This window comes from Lagopus muta, chromosome 4 (genome assembly GCF_023343835.1).
Source record: "Lagopus muta isolate bLagMut1 chromosome 4, bLagMut1 primary, whole genome shotgun sequence".
Classification (NCBI taxonomy): Eukaryota; Metazoa; Chordata; class Aves; order Galliformes; family Phasianidae; genus Lagopus; species Lagopus muta.
In genome coordinates, this window is record NC_064436.1 from 19,292,578 (window position 1) to 19,316,545 (window position 23,968).

A 23,968-nucleotide genomic window follows, 5' to 3' on the forward strand; every position below is an offset into this window, starting at 1 on the left:
CTGTATTACAGACTGTATGTGTTCCGTTTCATTCTTCCTTTCCAGTATGGAGTAGGATGTAGCATTTTGAGATCTTTTTTTTTTTTTTTTTTTTATTTCAAGGTACAGAAAGAAATTACAGAGTAATGCATTCCTAGGCAAGGTAGCCTGTCAATGCAGCATTGAAATGACTGAGCCTAATTACAGCCCTGCAAAATATAATCTGAAGAAAAAGCGCTATGGTTTTTGCCTCGGCTTCTGCATCCGACCATTTCTCTAGCTGAGTGCAACCTCTGTAAACCTGCTCTGGTACATAAAGAAATGTGGTGGTCCCTTGATTGACAGCACTTCTGAAATATGCACACCTTGCATACATGTGTAAAGAAAAGCAGAGCATTCTAATTTATTAGCTGACATTTTTTTTAAAATAAATGAGTGATGTTTATGTTGCCTTTGAAATTCCTTTCTCAGGATGCATTGAAAAGCATGCTGATGTAAGAGTAAATGACAGGCCACAAAACAGTGAAACAGCACAATTATCCTGTAGTGTATGAAATAAATTTTATGAAAAGAATAATTCTGCGTTGACCTTTCAATTTATTGACCTTTTAGCAGTAATGGATAGATATTGGATGGAAATGTCAATTCTTTTACTAGATGTATCCTTTTAATTATCTAGGCTTAGTGTATCTTTTTATGTGTTTGAAAAAAAAAAAAAAACAAAAAAAAACAGGTTTATGGCCTTTCCACCCCTATTTCTTCTGAGCACAGGAATCATGAGATCAAACTGACTGCCCTGTTTGGCTTCCCTGCTTATACTGCACAGAGTCTACTTTCCTATTTATTTATGTGGCTATGTGTGGAAAGCTGATGTTGCTTGGCAGAGTAGTAATAAAGTATCTGTGATGGAGAGGTCAGACCAAGCCCATACTTCTGGGCTGCATCCAGGAGCAGTTTAATTTGGCCAAACTTCTTAACTCATGTCTTGTTACCCAAGGAAAGGCCTCTGGAATTCATTAATTACACACAAAAATTTGGTCTGTATACATTTTTCTGAAGAGCAAGCCTTTCATGTATCATTTTTCCCCATTCATTACTTTCACTGGGTGGGTTGAAAATTTGCACACCGTTTTGCTGTAAAAATAAAAAAAGTTCTGTGTGTGCTGCTATCACAGGTGCTTTTTAACTGATGCTTTAAAATGTGTATTTGAAGAGCTGTCTACTTCTCTGCTGAATCTATAATAACAAATACCAAATAGAACTAAATGAGGTGAGCCAGCCATTTCAGTTGAGATTGTTGACAGAGGAAGACAGACTTCTTATATAGTGTAGTATTTTAGAATGAACAGACTAAAATGGGTAATATCTTAAGGCAGCAATAAAGTTTAGCTCAGCAAACTAAGGCATTTCAATAGCTGAAGAGTAACAAACCTAGGATATTAATGTTAGATTATTTCCCCCTACCCACACACCTCTTCCAATTCCCATGGGCTTTGCACATTTAAAAAATAAGGAAGGAAAAGGCTTTTGATGCCAAGCAGTAGAGTAGCTGGCTGGTACCACGGAATTGTTTCCTCTAAGATTGATTGCTGCTTGACTGCTCAGTTGATCTAGGACATCCAGGACTGGTGTTTTGAAATGAAACTTACCAGTTTTAGTTCTAAATACTTGGGTACCAGTTTTGACTTTTTGAAGTGCAGGTGCTTTGTACTTAATGAAAAACAGGCTGCTTTGAGATGTACTTAAAGTTGAGATGAGAATTTATTTTTATAGTATTTAGATTATGTTTTTAAGCTTGTACTTAAATTTTTTTTCAGTGTGTATTTCACGGTTAATGGCTTAATGTTATGTCAGCACATTTTGATTATAGATTTTCCAGCAGAATAACTTGCAGAGTAGAAATGGAAGGCACATGCTGCTTAAACTACAAAACAAACCACTGCTGGGACCTTAAGAGAGCGCAGAGCTGCTGTGTGCTTATCTTTGTAAGTGAGGAGGCCCTCCCCATTCTTTCTAGATATTTTTGCTCACTTTGTTCTGCCACTTTGAGATTTATTCAGAGCCTTCTCTCAAAAGGATGTTCTTCTAAATTGTTTGCATATGACAAGTAGTCTGGCATCCTGGTGAAGTACTCTCTGCTCATTTGTTCACAATCAAGATCAAGAGTCTATCAAGAGTCTATGTATTGACTTCATATATTTACACATCTGACTTACCAGCAGCTTGTTTAATAATTTGTAAGCTTCTCACTGGTAACAGAGTAATGCTTGAGAACAGGAAAAGTGCAAGAAAGATTAATGCTATGCAGATGCAAATCCTTGGTGTGAAAATAGAAATAACAAGAAAGGATATTTAATGGACTGAATCATTTTCCCAATGTTTGTAAGGGCATGGGAAGAAATCAAAATTGAAGTAATGCTGTAGACCCTTATTAGCAAAAGATTAGCAAAAGATAAGGGAAAAGACCTTATTCAGTAAGGCTGTAGGAGACTGCACTGCATTTTCTTTACTGATGGGAAGTGATCTTTCTTAAACCAAAATTTCAAAGAAAGGTTGAAGTCTTGGAGGTTACTCAAGTGTGAAGTTAGTTCATGTGCTGGGACTAATTAAATATCCTGTAAATAATTTACACCACTTTAGAATTTTCCTAAGTTCCATTGTCCTGAAAGTAATCAGTTTTTAAAAAGGAAAATAAGTAAATGCTTTTGCTACTGATGGTCTTTTTTGCCTTCTTGAGTGCTAGATGTTGATCTTCCTATATTTGCATGCACGCTTATATCTGTATGTGTACACAAATATTTTGTTCTCTGTGGAAACTGCGGTCTCCTTTTTGTTTGTTTGCTGGTTGGTTTTTCTTGTTGTTGTTACTTGGAAAGCTATTAATTTGCTGGCAGACTTCAAATTGCTGTTAGGTTTTGGATGACCTCACAAACCATTTAAAATTCCCTATTGTTCCATGGGGTTTTATTTTTAGGCATAGCCACTGACCACCTGAATTGCTGCTGGGAAGAAATTAGACGTCACGCAGCCAGGAATCACAGAACAGCAGACTCAGGAATTTTTTGATTCACACCTTGAAGTTGGGCAGATATTTTCTATTTATTTATTTTTTAAAAAAAGAGAATCTGTTGCTGAGTTTTTCATTTATCATCATGGATTCCTTCTGGAATTCTAGAACTTGTTTCTAGGAAAAGTATTTTGGTAGTCTGTGCCAGTGCTGAACTCCGTCAATCTCAATTCCTGCTTTTATCTTTTTCGTAACTTTCTACTACATGTGAATTTCCTATTCCATTCCCCCCAGTTCTTTGCTTTCAATTTCAGGTATTTGTGGGCCATTATGTCTTTTCACAGCTGAAAGCTGCTCATGCTAGTAATTATTGTTCATACTTCTAAAAAAAAAAAAAAATCTAAATTCTGCATTCAGCTCACTTATTGCAAAAATAGAGACACTGCTGTAACCCGCTCCAGAGTAAAACAGAGAAGCAAGAACAGTCTTAAAATGATCATGTTTTTGCAAGTCATTTTCAGAATAACGTAGAGAAAGTGTGACTGTAATTAGTATTCTGAACTCTGGAAGAAATAACCAGTGAAAGGTCCCTGCTGTTCTTACTGAATGTCAAAATCACTTGGTAGTTTTCTAGTTGTCAGGATTTTCTTTGGGGAAAAATACTAAATATCAAAGTTCTATTACAGTGTGTTGAAAATGAAAAATGTAGTAGGATTTCATCACAAAATGAAAAAGTTGTTCATTACTCTGGAGATGCACACTGTTCTCTCTGGCATTATCCAAGTAGGTAGGAAACCTGATATTTTTAAGAAAAATTTTGTTGTACTTATTTTTTTTAACATAAATGTATTGCTTTCACTAGGAGTAAAGCATACTCTAAAGGTCAGTATCCTGCCTGAATATGGATGAGCTAACTGGTCTTCTTAAAGTGATAGAAAAGTAAATGGTTTTCTTTACTCTTCGTTAGAAGATTTATGAAGGATCTTTGTTATGTTTGTTGCTGCAAAGGTTGTGTTTATTGTAGGTTCTCCTTTTTTTTTTTTTTTTTTTTTTCAATATGTTTCATTAATTTTTTTTTTGACTGCAGCTTATTTTTAGGATGCTTCACCTTTAATGATTATCTGCTTTCCTCCCAAGTTGAGTAATATTTTGTCATGTATTACACTTTGCTCCTTTGGCTCAGAGTATTCCACTCTAAGTTGCAGTTGGGTTTTCAACTGCACAGCTCTAAGAGAAATACACTATGTGCAGCACTGTACACATCAAGCACAAAGTAATGTTAAGATTCCCTTTTTTCCACCCAACTGATAGCATATGACTTTGTCAAAATGGCAGGCTACACAAGGTTCAGCAACAATGAATGCTTTCACAGCAAAGTTGTCAGCCTTGTAACAGGTATATCTGACAAATGGCACAATGTTGATCCAAAAATCCTAATTTCAATATGCTGCATGAAATATACCTTGGGTGTGCTGCATGCATTTATATTTGAATCGTTAGCCTGCTTTGCAAAGGAATTTAGTGAAGATGCATTACAATGGCTGTGTTTCAATTATATTCTTCCACTGTATTGTTAATAGTTGTGTTACACTTCTCTTAAACAGCTTGCAGTGTTATCATGCATACTTGGGCATAAAACTAAAGCTTAAAATGTCTTTGCTAGTTTTTCATAAAAGTTGCTGAGTATTTGAATGGTGAGGTGTTTTTGAAAATTGTGCTTTTTAAAGGAGAGAGACAGCACAATAGATGGATACCTATGTATTTACCTAGCAATATCATAGCTGGATTACTTGGTTTTACCAATATATTTTATCACTTTTTTTTTTCCATGACCAGAGATTGACATTGAGCGTTGTGTTCGTGAGTCAATCAACCTGTTTCGCTGGACCCCAAAGAGTGCTACGTACAGGCAATATGCACAGCCTCCTCGGCAAGCCAGTGAGAGCAGCAGCACAAGAAGTTCAATGTCCTGCTTTTCTGTAGATTATCAGGAAGCACCTCGAGGTGACCTGGTAAGTGCCCTAACAAACGGAGGGGGGGAAGATGAGTGATGCAGCCTGACGTGAGAAAACAGCTTTCCACTCCCCCATTATCAAATGCTTAAGTGTTTATCCTTACCTTGTTTTAGTGCAAAACTTCATATGTTATGTATGCTTGTTTCTTTCCTATAGTCCTTATCTGTTCGTTTTTTCCTCAATCTATAGTACTCACGTAAGAATTGCAATTGGTAGTTCATACATTTATGGGGGGAAAACTGCTGTTGTCATTCTGTTAAGGTAGTCCAACTCAGTACAAGTTTTAGGAGTCTTGTTAGTACTGATGTCTGTGTGTGTTTTTATGAATTTTTTTGTGACGTTTCATCATTTGTTTTTTGTCCTTTCTTTAATAATAGAACAACTTTGCTTTGCAAGTTGTGTAGTAAAAGGGCCTTGCCATCTACTAATATGTTTTTGATCTGGATGTTGCAACTGCTCTAGAGCTGGCTTTTTTACTTCACTTGCGTTGTGAAGGGGTTTCTTGCAGCCGTGGACTGACTTCTTTTTTAATTGCTTAGTTCTTCACTGGACTTTCTTCTAGGACTTCCTTAATTCTTCACTGATTTTCTACTCTTTTGATAAAGCAATAAGGAAATATCTGCTAAACTTCAGTCACAGGTATTTAGATTCTCACTACCAAGCACAAGGATTGGATGCCTTCATCGCATACTCTGATTTATTTATCAGCTAGTGATGGGCTTAGAGTCTGTTCCTGGTTATTAATTGTGATGAAAAATCCAGTGCAGTGAATTCATCTGCTCTGAAATGTAGCTCTTTATTCTCTGTTTTGTTTTTCTGAACAGGAAGTAAAAAGGTTTTTTGGTCGCACAGGGTATTTTGTTAGTTTTGTTAAACTTCACTGCTTTGAACTTAAACTTCTTTGATGTACCTGCCAATGAAATCATTTATTTTTGCGCCAGATCTCTGCCTCTCCCAGCTCCTCCTCCAGCTCCGTGGTGTTCTTTGTTACCACAGCAGACCACTGTCCCAGTCTACCTGTAGAACTACAAACAGCCTTTTGTCTTAGGAGAAAAGTAATAAAAAGAACATTTTCCCACTAAGAACTAGGTAGTTGTAAAGTGATGCAGGCTGCACTGATGGTTTTTTCTATCTTGGCATGCCAGTTTAAAGGCATGGCTCCAGTTGTTTTGAGAGGTAGTAGGTGAGTTATGTGTTGGCAAGGAAAAATTCGTGTATAAGATTATATCTGTATAGCTATTAATTTCAACAAAAATATTATTCCTTTTTTTCTACTGAGATCTGATGTTCGTTTCTTTTGTCTAATACGTTATCTGTTGAGTGCTGCTGATTTGAAATTATTTCTTTCCTTCCTCTCAACACTATAAATCTTGTTGGTCTTTTAAATGAATTAAATGTTTGGGTGTTCTTTATCTTCTGTATTCTCCAATCCAAATTCATTCATGGGTATGTTACAAAAGTAGGGGGACAATATCCATACTATAAACTTGCCCTGTCTATTTTGCCAATTGCATTAGGTTTATGTCTTTCTGTCAGTTTTTCCCAACTTCTACAAATATAAGCTTTGTGTTGTCACTTCCCTGTATCTGAATACTTAAATAGTTCTTAAACTTGAGTATGATATTTTGTCATCTTTTTTCCTATACTGCAGTTTTGTTCTTATTTCTATTACTGTATTTTCTGGAAGTCTTAGCCTCAAATCCGGACTCCATGAACTAGACCTGCAAATGCAGAGCAAAAAGAAACTCCAAAGAAATTAGGAGATTTATGAAAAAAAAATAGTAGGTGAGATAGAAAGGCAATTGGGAAGAAAAATGAAATGCCACAAGTACAGGTGATTGCCATACAGAAACTTCAGTCAGCACAACTGCTGCTATGTTGTTCTGGCGATGCATGAAGGGGATTTCAGAAGGAGCTAAGGGCTGCAAATTCATAGAATAATTCAGATAGGAGTCATCTGGTATAAATTCCAGCAGAAAACAGACAAAACACTGAATTTAGATGCATTTGCCAAGGGCTTTGTGCTGTCATATCACAAAAACTTCCAAGGAAAGTGATTATGCAGTCTTCTTTTATAGCCTGATCCAATCCCTAACAGTCTTAAATATGAAGGTGTTTTCATCTGTGTGCTAGCTTTTCTTAATGTATGACAAGATAGTAAATAGAATAGTTCCCACAGTCTGGTATGTGCTTGTTCCTTTCTGTGTCTAGGCAAGAGTGAAGAGACTTGGAAGCAGCACGGAGGTGAAAGGGAGAAAGCAGCAATGATGTTCTGAATTGGTAAATAGAGCAAAGACTTGTATTTGTAGCAAAGAAAAACATCCATTAGTTTGGGTCAAGCAAAGCTGCTTCTGTTTCCTGAAAGATGTGTTGGGGTCTTTTTTTGTTTTTCCCAATAGTAATTTTATTTTCATACCAGAAGTGATTTTTGTTTATAAGGCTGGTAACTAGGCTCTTCCATCCCATGATTTCCAAGAAATCAAGCTGATGTTTTCACTGTGCCATGCAGAAGAAAAATAAATACAGCAACTTTTATTGCCTTCAAATTTGGTTCTGCTTTTTGCTTAGCAGAGGAACATTTGTGATTCACTGCAGCATAACTGATGGTTTAACCTCTTTTGAAGTTTAGAGATCTACTGTAGTTTGGAATTGTTGGATTTTTTAGCTCATTACTAGGAGGAGTGCTCTATTTCTTATACATTAATGTGTGAACATTTTAGCTTTATTTCTGTAGATGAGAGGAACTAATCTCACAGACAGGAAGGAAGCAGGTTCAATATGATGTTCTGGGCTAAAAACTTTTGCTCTCATTTCTTTTATTTGTATGTCAGATTTGGACACATGTATGTTTATATTAATATTCTTGTTACTGAAATACTGTTTATGCCCAAAGGTTGTGGGTATTTTGGTTGTGTTTTTGTGTGTCTGTTAATCCTGGAACTGTGTGTTTATTACAGTCATGTCCTCTACTAGTGTTTGTTGCCTTGGGAAAACTTTTTTCTACTTGAAAGTGGTGGAGTCTGATTTTAATCTTCAGTACACAGCCTAAAGGAGTTCTCCAAAACTCCTCGCTGTGTCCTTGCTGGTCACTCTAGCTCTTAAAAAGTACTTTGTTGTTTTCTCATCTGTTTAGCTTCGTGTGGAACAAGCAGTTTGTGCTACACTTACATCCCCAGTTTTATATTCATGGGCCACCTCTGAATTTAAGGATGGGAAGAGCAAGAAATAATTCCTCTGAAAACAAAGTGTTTAGTTAATTCTAAATGCGATCTTTCTCCTACTCATGTACTTGTGTTTTCTTTTTAAGCTGCTTCAGTTTTTTTCTTAAGTGCTTTTTATTGGCTACTCAAATATTTGTGTATATCTGCATGTTACAGTTATTTGGTTAATAATAGCATGAGAAGAATTTGCCCCTGGCTGAGTACTCTTCTCCCTGAATCAGCAACCAGTAAAGCAAACTGTTGTGACTCTTTTTTTTTTTTATTAGTAGCCCTACTTAGTTTTCATTTTAATGACATCTATTTGCAGCTTTGTAAATAGGCTCGGGTGTTCTCCTCCCTCCCCAACTTAGTGTTGCTTAATCTTTTGCTCTTTCAGCCAATAAGTGTATTTTTACTGAGATAAAATCTCAAGGAGGAAATAGCTTCAGAGAGAATAACGTACATCTTAAGTGGATTAGCATGTGTATTTTGAGAAAGATAGGATGTCAAAAATAAGAATTAAAATCCTTTAAATTTATTCCTGAATTTTAATAACAGGCTACTCAAATTTGTCTTTAACTTCTTGACCAGTACGTGACTTTTTTCTTTCTTACCCTGTTGCATGAAACTTGCCTTCATGCCTTAGGAAACCCCAACGTGTTGTTCTTAAACATCAAGGAATCAGAGACAAATACCATTTGTCATGTAAAAATTTTCTGCTGTGCCTCCATTTCTCTTCTTATTGACATGGTAGATGTTTGCACTCTCTCCAGCTACCTGCATACTTCCGCAGGATGCAGTTCCTTTATCTCTCTGTTTCTGTGCTGAAGTGTGACACATGAATTCCCAGAAGTCTCCTGGCTGTTACCACTGTGCCTTTGTCTTCATTCTACTGCCCATCCTTTTTTCAGGGATGTGAGTTCTTGGTAAAATATTGAGGAATGAAAGCAGTCAGCTGGGGAAAAGCTACTGCATGATTATTGATCTTCAGGAGTCATCAGTTCAGTTTTTCCTTTTTGATGAAGCAGAAGGAGAAAAAACTTTGTGGAAAGGCAACTTGATGTTTTGCTGAAATAGTACAAACAGGAAGGCTGTGGTTTGTATCCAAAATAGTATAAGCACATTTTCTTAAGGTAACTGGATAGGTTGTATGCCTGACTTCTCACAGATGACATTTTAAGCTTATGTGCTATTGCCATTTGCTGTATTTTGCTAAAACTCCATTGCCTATCATTTCCCCCTGTATTCACATAGGATATAGTTGTCCTATAGAATCTGTTGGCTATGGTTATATTATAAGTCCTTTGTGTGTAATAATCGTTGTGTGCAGTCCATCTCCATCAGAGAAGCACGGTAAGTAGTGTGTATACCAGCACTTCAGTTTCTGTATGCAGACCAGCAGATATCCAAGTGCAAGGTCTGTGCTGTTTGCTATTAAATGCATTCAGGCTCAAGGGTCTTCTGTCTGCCACAACCAGTTCCATATTTATATTTGGGCTTCTTTTGTTGCTCTCCAACTCAGCAGAAGATTGCACTTTGAATTTGTTGTTAATATAGGTTATGTAAAGCGTTAGCTGATCAAGATACAAATTAGTTTCTTGTTATGTGTATATAAAATACAAATTTAATATGCCTCTGCTTCTGTTTTTCTGATTTCCTGCTAATAGCTGACGCAAAGATTTGGGTTTACTTTTGATTTTCAAAATGGCTTGGTTAAAATAACATCTTCTGCAAGAAATTTTTAACTAGGCGCGTGCTAATTAACTCATCACATTCTGGAAAATAGTCTTAGGAATTTTTAAAAGCTTCAAAACTTCCTGTGTATTTCGTAGCTTTTCAAAGGAGTGGTTTCTTGTTTGTGACAAGAAAATTTATAAGCCAGACAGCCGTCAGCCAGTGCGAGGAGCGTAAGTGTAAGGAAACCTCTGCTTCCAGCATGCTGCTTTTGCAGATAAAATTTACTGAAGGAAGTCTTGTAGCACTTCTTTCACTCAGCTTGATTTGAAAAATATCGATGTATTTTATTACATTTTAGGACTTTTTCCAATAGAAAATAAGACATTGCTTCAATTACTGGAGTAGATAAAGCAAGAAATAAATTGACTTAGGAAATAAGTGATGATAAATGTTAATTTTAGAGTCGCTAATGAATGTTGTGGTTGTTTGAGTTCTAATATAAATAGTAATTATTTTAATTGAATGTAAGCTGATTGTAACAAATGTGCTCTATTTTTGTAGCTGAGATGGAATTAAATGAATGTTTGTTAGAGTGTAAATATTATTTAGATGAGACTATAATAGTTTGTTAAATGCTCGTTTAGATCATATTCAGATATTGTAAACATTTTGTACAGGAGTTTTCATTTTAGGAGTCTCCCTGGGACGTGTTTATCAGCTGTGAATATAGATGGGACATTTGGAGCAGCCAGAGAGCTCTCTGCAAGCCTTAGCCTCAGGTTCTGGATTCACTGATTTCCCATCCTATTCCTCCTCACAAACCTTTGTGATTATACACACTTTGAAGTTGAAAGCTGATTGTCTTTGACCTTTTTGACCTCTCAAAATTGGGATTCTGTGACTGATTAACAAATATGCTTTTTTTTTTTTTTTTAAGTATAAAATAAATCAAGTATGCAATTCTTTGTTTGAATCTTCAGGCAAGTTCTTCATATTTAACATCATTCTCATACGATGTTTTTAAAATCACTTCTGGTTTGAAAATTGTTTCAAAATCAAATTTGAGGTTTGATAATCATTTTAATTGATAATCATTTTAATTAAGTATTGGGAGTGTCATTTTTACTTTTTTATTTTTAAACACTCCTGTGCTTGATTGTAACTCCCAGAGGAGTGTTTCCTGTGAAAACACATTGTTGGAGATGCATGTGATACACTGATAAAGTAGACTCTGCTCAGTCATTACTGGAGTAAGTTAATAGGATATTGAAAAGCTAAGCACAGGAAAAGCAGAGTTTGCAAAGTTTCTTTGGTGGTGTTAGGCCTTCCCATCTGTGCTCACCACTCAGCTGCTGCTGGCAGTTCATACAGTGTCACTGTAGCTTTTATCTGTGCTTCTTTGTCCAGCACTGACAGATGCCAATTTTCTGTATTGATTACTGATGAGTGATCTGTGAGCTGTGAGGTCTGATATGGCTCCGTTCTTGAGTTTGGTCTTGCATGAATGTTTCTTTCCACAAGTAGTGCAAGAGCAAATCCTGGTCCTAGGACTAAGTTTTAACAAGAATGAATTGCTTGCTTTGTCTTACTGAAATTCAATAATAGTATTTTCCAAACTCTTCCTCTTTTTTTTTTTTTTTTTTTTTGTATTAACTTCCTTGCATGGAGAATAACCAGAAGCAGTTACCTTGGTGTTTTAATAATTGTACTGGTAATTATTTATCAGTTTTCTTAACTACATGATGTAAGATATCATTTAGATTTTCCTCTGAGAAATGAGTAAAGAGTCAGCTTGTGAGCTCTTAAGGAAAGAGAAATTTCAGGCCATAGATATCCTGAATTCCAAGCTGTCTGTCTGAAGATGCAGTTATCCAGTTATCCTTTTATTTTTTTTGTTACACATTTTAGCCCCGGTCCTTGTTTTCTCTGAGTGGGAAGACTGCACGAATACACTGGAAGTGTCTTTCTGGCAGCCAGCATAAATAGTTGGTGGCATTTCCTGTGTAACAGTTTTATTTCATATTTCTTGAAAATAATCCGTATTTTTTTAAGAGCTGCATATGATTTTTGCAATGTAATGTGCTTGTGAATTTATTTTAGGAGAGAAGCAACTCTCAGAATGAACCCACCAAATGTACTAAGTCCATACTTTAGTACCAGCTTGGTTCTTCAAAGCTTTGTACTTCACTCTGCTTCCAATTGGTATAATTAGATATTGCAGAGAGAAATATTCACTTACTATGGCTTTTTTCTGTTTGTGTGCTTGTAGCATTTGGAGGCAATGGAGTTGGGCAGATATATTTGAAGCTGGGTTTTGAAAGAAAAGTAAATTCAAGGATGCTGGGGTTTTTTTGCACACAAATGTTATGAAATGCAAAGCACAGCTGCATTCTGCCAGCCCCTGCAGCACTAATTTCTTCTTACACTAAATTCAGTATATACATTATATTACTGCTATGAAGGTTTTGTCTTAAGAGCGTGCTGCTGTGTAAACAGTGATACCAAAAAAGTGTAATAAAAAGGAATTTTCAGGCTATGGGGATGAGGTGTAGTATGTGGGAGACAAAAGTATTTCTGTTGATCAAAAGCCTAAGCTTTGGGTTTTGATTTGTTCTTAGTCCAAACCCCGGGTTTCTGTCATACCCTGTCTTTTTCTTCTCCAACTATGCTAGCGCTTGCTGCCTTTGATAATACTCTTTTAGAAAATAATAGCAACCAAAAAGATTCGTGGTGTTTTTTTTTTTTTTAATTATTATTTTCTATAAATCAAAGTTTCCAGACCCCGAAGTGACAGACATGATCACACTGTGAGGGAAAATAAACTCCTTTTCTGGTTGCAGTTTGCATTGAGATGTGATACTAAGTTCCTGTTGTTTTTGTTTTTTAAGAGGACAGGGGTATCTCTGGCAGCTGGTGTACTTTAGAGTCAGTAACTTGGTTTTCCACAAAATATTACAATTTCTTGTCAAAGAGACAGTATCTATCAAGAGAAAATCGCACGCACTGATAGAAATTGAGGAAGGCATGCAAGACTGTTCTTGTTGCTTTCTAGTTTTATGTCACATTAAAGTTCATTGTGGGTGTTCTCAGGCACAACTGGATTACAGCTATAATTTAAAGTGGTTCCCTGCAGTGGTGAGAAGTATTTACCTGTTTTATCACATCACAGACAATAACAAAGGAGACCTTGCAGCATGTCTGCCTGGCTGTGTGCAGGGAACAACTTTGTCTTTCTGCTCTGCTGACTCAGTTGATTCACTCAATTATATTATTCCAGAGAGATAGAGTGAGGCTTCATTGATAATAAGCTACTTAGGCAAGCAGAGCCCACTTATGATTTTGTAGATTGCTTACAATTGTGTAAGGAAGATGTTTGTGAATGATGACAAGCCAAGCATTGCTGTTTGTTCCCTCCCTAATCCTTCCTAGCCACTGTTCTCATCTTTCTCTGCAGCATCAGCTCATACAGAAGGGGATAGGAGGTGGCCAGGCTGCAAGGTGGGCTGGGTCTGCCTATAAAATGTTTTGGTGGTGCAGAATTCTACAGACTGGATCAGCTGCAGAGCAACAGTGCTGAAAGCATGAGGCTGAGTGTTTGGTTTGTTTTGGTTTTTTTTTTTTTAGTCTCTGATAAAAAGGCGAAGGATCTGGAGCTGGGAGCTCTGTGAGAGGGAGAGGACGAGTATAGGAACAGGGCAGACACAGCAAATAGAGAGTGTGGGGAGACAGGGAGCATAGAGAAGGTGGGATACCAGTGTCTTCACTTGGAAATCTGCAGATCTGAGTATGATGGCAAGGGAGGACAGAGTCTGAGGCATAACAGTAAGTCAGTTAGTGAGGTTGCATAGAAAAATGTAAAAGAATGATATTGAGGCCTTATTCTTTGAGTCTGTGTTAATAGTGGTCATAAAAAAGTTGTTTGTGGCAGTGAGAGCTTGAGATAGCATACATGTACCTTGTTTATTTCCTAATATTAGACTACTCTTTTGCCTCTGTAGGTGGCTTTGTGTCAGTAGCAGTGGATTTATGCATTATTCTTTCCGTGGGGTACAGGAGTAAAATACTTTTCACTATCAGAGCTGTCATTCTGTTTGTTTAAAAGCAAACAAAAAAAAAAATCTAGCAAAAATATATGTGAAAGGACAGTGATTTTAGGGATTAAGTACTGCCTTCATCTACTCATTTATCAAGGATAAAAAGAAAAACATGGGAAATATAAGTGGAAACGGTGGATATGAGTGTTTTCAGTCATGAAATTGTTTTAGATGATGGTTAGATGATTAAAATCCAGAGAGTTCTTGCTTGATCTTGATTGTCTTTTCAGATAGTTCCTGAAAATTGGCATTGTCTGTCAGGAAAATTACTTTTGATTTAAAACGTGGTAGTGATGACTTCACCCACTTGGTAAGGCAGCTACAAATCTGCATGAAATGTCATTTCTTGTTTTTTCTTCCTCTTCTTTCTACCTTTTTTCATCTGACTGCTATGTTTTAGTTTGTATAAAACAGTGCTACTCTATATGAATATGTTTACCCCAAAGCTTCTTCAGGAACATGACCTTGAATACTGTATTTAGATGGAATAGCAGTACATAAGCTTTCTTTCATTACTGGCACTTCAACTAAAACTAAGCACAAAAAGCAATGTATTTGCTAGAAACAATGTGACCCTTGATTCAGAGTTGCATCTTTTTGTGGTTGCTGTGTGAATCTGCTTTCTTCTGGTTTTGTTTGATCAATTCTTCAGATATCTTCCAAAACATTAACATGGTCGTACATTAATACATTGATTTCAGAAACAAAACATATTCCAAAGGAAGGGAATGACATTGTCTATGAAGAATGCTTTTTCATGTAGGACTCTAAGAAATGAGTATTTTACTTGAACCGTAGCTTTTAATTATATTGACTTTCAGGCTGAAGTTCCTTCTCTATTAAATTTGTTGCAGTGAACTATGCCAACTTCAAAGACAAAAGCTGGGGAGCCCTGCTCCTACTTAGATAAAACTGTCATTTATGCGGATAAAAAGTTACTTTATAGCTCCTGTGTTTATCAGATGGGACTGTTAAGTTCAGGTTTAGCAGAACTATAGATACTTGCTTATTTTCTCAGTAGTGTATATCTTCATTTAATAGCATGGATGAAATGCCTGTAAGAGATTACTGCTAATGGAAAAGTAGATCGGAGTTATGATTGCACTAGCCACGTGTTCTGAAATGCTTTAATCTTTCTGAAGCTTGACTTCTAACTTGAGGATGCTTAAGCGGCTTTGATTCTAATATTAATAAGAAAAATCAAAATTGTTAATGACTGTTTCTTGTTATTAAGAGCAGTAAATAGATGTGGCTTAGCAGTTCCCAGACGTATTTAAAAGTGGGGTGAGCAGAATAATTTCTTCAGTCTTAAAGTTCTTAAGATATCGTCAGGGGAACTTCTGGGAGGTAACTAGACCTTAAGCTTCAGTATAACTATTTTTTTTGCTATAGGATGATAGTGATTGAGCAGTCTTCTCTGATGAACAGCTTCTTATATCTGATTAGTCTAAATTAATTTTCACCATTGATGTTAGTAAATGCTAAAATAAACGTGTCTGTGTGTCTCAGCTCCTCTTAAATGATTGGCTGGCCTAAAGTGAAGAGAGTAATTGCTGAGGTGTGGAAAACAGCAGCTCAAACAGGTGAAGAGCAGGGGAGGTGTTAGAGGTATAGAATAATTTGTGAGATTTGGGTTGTTAGTGGCTGCGATAGCCTGAAGTCTGAAGTCAAGTCCAGTGCAAAATTGCTGGGCTGTTTACCAGGATGGTGGTAGGAAAACAAAGCATGAGGAGGATCTGGTAGAAGGATTGATGTGTGGGTGTTAGCCTTGTTTAGCTTCAGCCAACTGATAAGCCATCAGAGAAATCCTGTGAGAAAATATCTGATGTGAAATATATTTGTTATCAAGTACCTCAAGGAAAGTCACATCTATGTTGTCCTTGCATTTCCATCTTTTTCTATTCCTTTAACTCAGATTTTGTTAGTATCCCCATTGTAGTTCACTGATAGGTGTTGTTCATGATGCTTATGTGAATTCTGTAGCCATTCAGAGCAGTGAACTAATATAGCATCCCATCAGGGAATGGCTGTTTACAAGGGTGGATAGTGATAGGACAAGGGAGAATGGTTTTAAACTGAAATGGGAGGTTTAGGTTAGATATTAGGTGGAATTTTTTCACACAGAGGGTGACACACTGGAACAGGTTGCCCAAGGAGGTTGTAGATGCCCCATTCCTGGAGGCATTTAAGGCCAGGCTGGATGTGGCTCTGGACAGCCTGGTCTGATGGCTGGTGACCCTTCCCATGGCAGGGAGGGTTGAAACTAAGTGATCACTGTGGTCTTTTTCAATCCAAGCCATTCATTCTGTGATTCATGATGAAATGGCTGTCCTTTTTATTAACGTTGTCTTCCACAAGAATAAGATGTTAACATAGTCTGAAGGTCTTTCAGAAGAGGATCCCTGTAGCTATTCCTAGCTATTCTGTTTGTTCCTCTTAAGACAGAAGAGTTCACTAGAAACAGCTGAAGGCTTAGTTATAAACAACTTTTGCCTCTGTTTGACCTCCTGTACAATAGGAGCTTTTAATGGTTGCACAAGACAAACCAGTCTTGTAAGATGACTAAGCTTTGTAAGTGTATCTTGGATGCATATAACTTGGAGTATGTTAAGCTCCATAATGGTTTTTTGTATATATAACCAACCTGCTAACTCTGCTGAATTAAAGCCTAATTTCTAAAATGCTCTAAAATTTACATGCGTTTTTTCATATTGAGACAACAGTGCTAACAGAAAATAAGATGTTGCTGCAGAAAGTCATAAATCGGTGTTTATTAACTATTTAACACCATTGTGCATGCTGATGTATATTTAATTACACAGCGTATGAAAGCTTTCAAAAATAGGCACTTTGAACAGTTAATTAATTGGCAGTTAGTTGTAATGACTCAGGAAGGAGAAGTTTGATTTCCATCTAACCAAATTGTCATACTTTGAGGTTGTCAAATAAATAGATGTTGCAAAGAATGTTGTGTCTTTAACTCTTTAATCATCTTTATTATTACTTTTTTTTTTTTTTTAAAGTCTAGAGATTCTATCAAGTTGGATGACCTGAAGGCAGAGGTGTCACCAAGGATTTCAGCAGAAGATCTGATTGATCTTTGTGAACTGACAGGACCAAGTCATTCCAAAACACCTATAAAAAAAACAAAGTCTAGCAAGCCAAAGTTGCTGGTGGTGGACATCCGTAATAGTGAAGAGTATCCTTCAAATCCAAGTGCTAAGCTTGACACATCGTGCTTGTATCAATTACCTTCTTTTTGTCTGCAGGAAAATGATAACAGAACAGTTTGGTTTTTTTTTTTTAAATGTGTCCAGTACAGTGAAAGAACTAAAGGTGTTCTTTTTTTTTTTATCATAGGTAGTCATGGTTTGTAAAGGAAATCACAAATGTGTTCATGTATTCTTGCTTTCACGCTTGAAGCTGTGATTGTAATGAAACCACATTGTAGTAACAGCACAAGTACTTTAATGCAGCTTGCTTTTTCATGATAGATATTGTTAGTACACCTTCCCCTATATTTTGGAATGTTTTAGCAGACCAGTATTTGAAAATGTGGGAGACTTCCCACGTAAGTGGAAGGGAAATGGAGAACTGTCAACAGCTCGCATGCTTTGCCAGTCCCTCAGTGGAAAAATCAGTTCCTATGGAGTGCCTTCTCATATTGCAGGTAGTGCAGCCCAAATAATAAGGTATCTTGCTTATCTGCTTATAATCAGAAAAGGCTTAAAGGTATCTAGAAGCTGTGTTTGTATCAGAGTTGCTACTCTGTCTACACCTTACTCTTTTTTTTTTGTTTAATACATAGTCTTTGCCTGCGGAGTGTCATTTACTTTTGCAGCCCAGCTTTCTATGTGACAGTTTGTAACGAGCAAGCAATATTCAATTTAAAAAAAAAATCAGGAATTGAGTCCATCTTCTGCTTCCAAAAAATGCTGGACCATTCCTGTTATCTATGTCTGGTTTGTTCTGAAAGATCTCCAGTTACAGAGATTCAGCAGGCTCTCAGTAACATTGAAAAAAATGTTTCTCTATCTGGTCTAATTCTAATTACCTCACATTTATGAGAAAAGAGTGAATTCTAATCAAGGTAATATATAACCAAGAATTATTTGCTTCCATAGTTCTTAAGAAGCACGGTTAGTGTTAAGGCACTTCTCTTGATTGCTTTATTTCCCTTTAATGGTGGATTGATGCCAAACATTTGAGGTAAAATGGATAGTAAATATGTAAATAACTCCATTATACTTGATTTTTCAGCACTGAGGAGGTTGTTGAAGTACTATTTTTATATCCAGAAATGTCATTTCTCAAATATTTTAGCAATATTTGTGACAAAGTATGGTGAAGTAGAGAAACAAATATTTTTAATATATAAACAAAAATAAATTCATTTCATACATAGTACAGAGATAGTATACATTAATTAAATTACTACCTGAAAATAAGTTTTTGTAATTTTGTTTGCCATAAACTTGTTTTGTGTTCTTCTACACAAATTGGTCAAAGAAATACAAAACAATGGTTTTTTTTCTTTTCCTTGCGTCCCTTTATTTCCTACCTCACTAAAGGTTTCCAGTTAACTAGAGATTCATTTACCTGACTAGTTTGACTTTGTTTTCTAGAGTCCTGTTTTACTTAACTCCTGGAATTAGACTGTTGAAAATGTGGTCTGCTTTTTCTGAGGCTGTGTTCTAAAAGATGATTTCTCCATCAAGAGATGATAATTATTAAATTCCAGTTAAAAGGAGAAGGTCCTGGAATTAAATGATCTACAAGTTCATTACTACTGTATGAAAAAGCTTTGATGCTATGGTTTAAATAATGTTTTTATTCCTGCATGCATCATTGTGTTTTTAAGTAAGCCACTTACTAGAAATTATCAAAGACAAAGCAGGTAGGGAGCAAGTAACACAGAATGCCTAGACTATAATAATTGTACTATTATCTGTGTACAGAGATGGATTTATTTGTATTACAACCAAGATCAAAGGCAAGGCACTTGCTTAAGCGTTTCTGTAGCTTTCCTAATAGCTTGATAACAGTGGGACTGCAGTGGTCTTTGTTTGGGGATCTGAGTGCCTGTTTATTAGAATTTCAGGGTCAGAACTGTAGGGGACTTGGGAGAAGTTGTCAGGAGATTTTAAGAAAATTTCCCAATAATCCCTATTTAGCTTTGGTTTTCATTGTAAGTGCTATTGCATAAAATTCCTTAATAAGAGATGCCCCAGCTGCTCACTGGTATTTGATTCCTGTGGTCAGAATAGAACTGGTTTGAAGTAAAATTCCCTGAAATGTGCATATTCTGCATGTTAGGTCTGGAGCATGGTTTCATTCATAAGCTCTTTTTTTGCAGTGCCTTTGAAACAAATTCTTAATTCTGTCTTTTTTTCTGTGTAGTTTCAGACATTGTTTTCTCTCCATGTATGTGGTAACTGAAGTTTATCAACATATGCTAACACAGAAAACCAGCATTGGTGTATCTCATCTGCCAGGATGAAGGGCATGTTCATTCTACAGCTGTGTGCATAGAACGATTTCTTTGCCTTGCATGTGTCCTTAACTTTTTCCTAAGCTTTAACCGTGGCCACATCTCTGGCAGCATCAACGTCCCATTTGCATCAGCATTTACTGCAGAAGGAGATCTCATCCAGTGCCCAGCAACTGCCACGCTCCAGAGCTTTAAAGGAAGAGTTGTGGTGATTGTAGGAAATGCAGTGAAGAACACAGCTGCTGTAAGTCTGTAGATACAGTGGATATAATGTGTATGTTTATATGTAGAAAGGCATCACAAAATGAATGCATACAGTGGTAGTAAATACCACATTCTGAGTAATTTATGTATTAATAACTTGGCGGGTATCACTATAGGATCTGGGGGAATCTTTTGTTCACTTCTGTTTCTAGGCAAAAACATTTGAGGTAGTCAGCATCAGAGGAAGCCAACATTTTGAAATGAATCACTTAACATTTTTTTCACCTTTAAAATCTTTCTGTTGATGGGTTATGAAAGCAACATCAGAACTCCTGAAGTTTGTCAGTAAGATTTTCAAAAATTATTTGAGTTTAACAGTTGTTTTTTGCCATCATGTTAAGGATATACAAGGTAAGTAGGGAACAACATGTGTGATATGAAGTCCAAGGGAAATAGGATATAGTTCATATTACTCAAAGTAAGAAAGAAACAATGTGTTGGTTATGTGTATTTTATTATAAAGTAAATCTGCTCAGTTAAGGGGAGGAGTGATTCGTACATGTAACTTCTATATGATAGTTTGGGTGGATGGGGAGAATAATCAGACGTGCCTACTTGTTTCTATAAATATTTAATGGTGTTGTGAACCAGCAGAATAGTTAGTAGAATTACTACTTCTGCTAATCTTCATCTCAGGAAAAGAATATATTTTTTTTAATTCAAAGGTATGCTTTAGGTATGGTATACACTTAGTTCAACTGAGTCTCTTTTCATTAACCTATGTTTCATGAGTTAAAAAATTGACTGGTGTTTGTCATATTTTATGCTGTAGCAGAGGTAGTGGAAAACAGACCATAAAGCACATTGAATTGTTTCAGCCAGTGAGTCTAGGTTTGTTCACTGGATCTGGGTGAATCCATGATACATATTTCACATGCAATCAATCAATTTGAATAATTACTGTTGCTCTACAAAATGTTGAATGCATATATTCCCCCTTAGAGGAATAAATACAAAATGCGTAAAATGTCGTGTGCCAAATGGAGATGATGTAATGGATGCTTGACGCATTTGATGGTGGGTTATGCAGTAGCTTTCAGTAATTACATTTTAAGTTACTGAACATATTAATTTATCTCAGTAACAGTCCTAGCATTCTCTAACCTCCTGAGGAGTAGGGACAGGAAAGACAAACTGTTTTGGTATTCAGTAATGAGTGTCTTTATGGGAGATAGCCCATTTACTAGCAAGTCATTTTCACAGAGTTGCTTTCCAGGACTGACCTGTCTAAAACAGAAGGAAGAAATAACCTGAAATGAGTAGCTGTAGGAAAGGAAAGACAGAGGCCTTACTGTATGGTTGTGGGTTGCACCATGCCTAAGAAGAGCTAAATTTCTCTTATAATGTACAAACACTTTTCATGCCAACTTGTATTTTTTGCAGCTTTTAAATGTTTCAGTAGATGGAAAGTTAAACGTTTCCTTTGCTTATGCTGCTGTAGAAAACCTAGTGTGCTTTAGTGAGTCCAAGCACTTCAGCCATGTAGAAGGATGTTGCATTATCCTTAAACCCATCTTGCTAGACTTAGGACAGTAGAAGTACGTATGTTTACATGCAGCTATGAATATTACAGCTTTTTATAAGGAAAGTAATAAATTTTTTGAAATTGTGTTAAGTAATGTAACAGTATGAAAAACTGCAGAAGTGAATGTGTGGAAACAGAAACAATGTTTCCAAAGAAATGTTGTGAGATGTTTGACCTCAAACATTTATTTTCTAAACAGTTATGCATCTCAAACTGGAATTTGCCACAGATCGTGCCCTTCACCATAAAGGAGTTGTTTTTGTTTTTTTTTTTGTACGAAGCGTTGACTGATATTTAAACCATTAAAAATACAGAAACTGGCTCTGTTAGTTGTGTTACTCAGATTCATGCAGCACTAAGTTCTGTAGGGGTGAATGTAGGAAATAAATGTTGATAATTTATGAGGCTATTTGTAATTAGGAGATAAAATCTTTCAATAGCGTTTGCGTTGGTAACCTGGCATCATTTCAGTAATCAAATAAAAATTGACTGTCTTGAATGGGCGTACAGGAAATTCATTTTTGCCCTTTTTACACCTTTTTTTTTTTCTATTTCTGCCTTGTGTGTTTGATTTGGTGCCAGATGATAAAACACTTAAATTTGAAAGAAAAGGCTTTCTAGAACTCAATAGGCAATAGGGGAAAAACAAAAACTCCATAATGGCTCAGTTCCAGGAGGAGACACTGAAGCTAGCAGCGCTACAGACATCATCTAGCTTTGGCTTTAGTTGAACACTTCCTTGAAAAATTAAAAACAGAGTCAATCCTCTTTGTTCAGCCTTTCAAAGGTCTAAAAGCTAAGTTAATGGATTGGTTGATTACTTACTGAGCCATACAGGTGCCTTACTGAGCCATACAGGTGTTATGCTGGAATTAACCAGCCTGATTCTGTTTTGATTTTTAACTTACATATATGAAGTGGCAGCATCTCTAAAGTGCATTAAATTCTCCGTTCACACATCCACAGAAATATAATTACCTTGAAATTTCCAGTTCAGGCAAAGGATCATCACTAGTGGGAGTAAAATGATCTAAGTGCTCAAGAGCAGGTTTGTTTTTTGGTTGTTGTTGGGTTTTTTGTTTTTCCCATGCATTGCAAATAGTATTTTGGTGCTCATTAATCCATGTCTCCTGGTTTTTGTAATTTTTGAAATCTATGATAAGGTGAAAAGATATGTAGGAATTAGTTTGTTTTTTTGGAAAAGGTGACATTAGTTCTTCATTTCCCATCCTTATAGAAACTTTGAGGTGTTATTTTACCTGCTTCCATTTCCAACTCTTTGTCCATACTATTGCAAGTTGACTGAAACTGGAATAGGGGAAACAATTTATCTAGCATTAGGTCATGTTCCAGCAGCTCAGTTTTAACATTGACTAGCTGTATCATGTGTGCTATGATTAATATTAATGCTGTCATTAATATTAACATATATATTAATTGTGATTAGTATACATTTGTTTTTTGATTCAAATGCTGTAATAGTAAAAGACATAGGTCTCCAATATTTTGAGTAAGTAGAAACTCACTTATTTTGTGCCTTCAGAAAACACAGAGAACCTGTGAGTCAAAACTTTAAAGAAAAATAAAAAAAATCTTTGTATCAAGGTTTAAAAAAAAAAAAAGAAAATTGGGATGTTTTCATTCCTCAATGTTATTTTTTTTAATCTGGCTTAGTTATGTTGCTATAAAAAGATTGTCTAGACAATTTCTGCAAGTAACTGAAGCAGAGTTGTAGTTCTCACTGTGTCACAGAGTAGCTAATAGTTAAAATATATAAATTATCTCTGAAGCAAAGATAAGCAGTTTTGGTTTTCTGTGAGATCTTTCTGACCCTTTTCAAGGCAAGAGAGAGGGTCAAGTTAAAGATTCTTTTGTAGGACACAGTCCTAGCCTGAAAAACACCAACTAGTTTTTTCTGTGTTGGAATTTCTCTAAATGTGGGTGTTAATCTATGAACATAAAATCTTTTCTCTTGCTTATATATCTGAGATTATAATAGAAAGCGTTTGTTTTGTGGTATGGGGAGACTGAGGCAAAAAATGAATTTGTTGCTTTTTTCTTTTATGTAAAATTTAACAGTGGTTGTAAACTGGATATGTTTTCAGGAAAAAAAAAAGTCTAGAGAATGTAAAACTAAGAAGTCTTCACACATTCGTGTTTAGGTTTTTTTTATGTGAAAAGCAAGTTCTTGTGTGCTCAAGCTGATTTCTTGATGCAAACCTGTCTTGTTTAAAAAAAAAAAAGCCACAAAATTTCATTGGTTGGCCTGAAGATTAGGTATTGCATAGAATAGTCAAATGGAGATGCGTAGGTGCTTATAAGGGCAGAGTACCTAATGAAACTTCCAGAGTGAAAGGAAGTAGAAATCAGTCAATTAACTTTTTGAGATGTTTTCACCATATGTCTTCTATATTCTTTGTTTCCTTGTAAATGTTACTTTGCAGAAAAATGATTGTAGAGAAAGGTGGGTTCCTGTTGGTTCTTGGAATGGTTCCTCCGTCCTGTTGATTTGTTAAGGCACCGCCCTACACTCTGAATTTAAACTCGGAGCCTACTGGCATCATCGGGTGTCTCTTTTCCACCTTTAAAGAGGAGATCAAGTTTGTGTTTTGAAGAGATAGTTGCATTAATCAACAGCGATCCTGGTTGCATCTCTGCCTGAGACAAGCTGTAGTGTCTTCTTTAAATTATTCTGTGAAGTCTGTATTATTTTGTT

At 36.1% G+C, this 23,968-nt stretch overlaps 1 protein-coding gene across 4 annotated transcripts in view; it reads left to right on the forward strand.

The window, feature by feature from the left end:
• Positions 1 to 23,968, forward strand: part of TBCK (TBC1 domain containing kinase) — an 88,490-nt gene that overhangs the window by 57,082 nt on the left and 7,440 nt on the right. For all 4 annotated transcript variants that reach the window (XM_048941113.1, XM_048941112.1, XM_048941111.1 and 1 more), the window contains exons 23-25: positions 4,823 to 4,998; positions 16,996 to 17,171; positions 19,548 to 19,707. In XM_048941113.1, the coding sequence (XP_048797070.1) occupies positions 4,823 to 4,998; positions 16,996 to 17,171; positions 19,548 to 19,707 (512 nt within the window). The remainder of the gene's footprint in view (positions 1 to 4,822; positions 4,999 to 16,995; positions 17,172 to 19,547; positions 19,708 to 23,968) is intronic.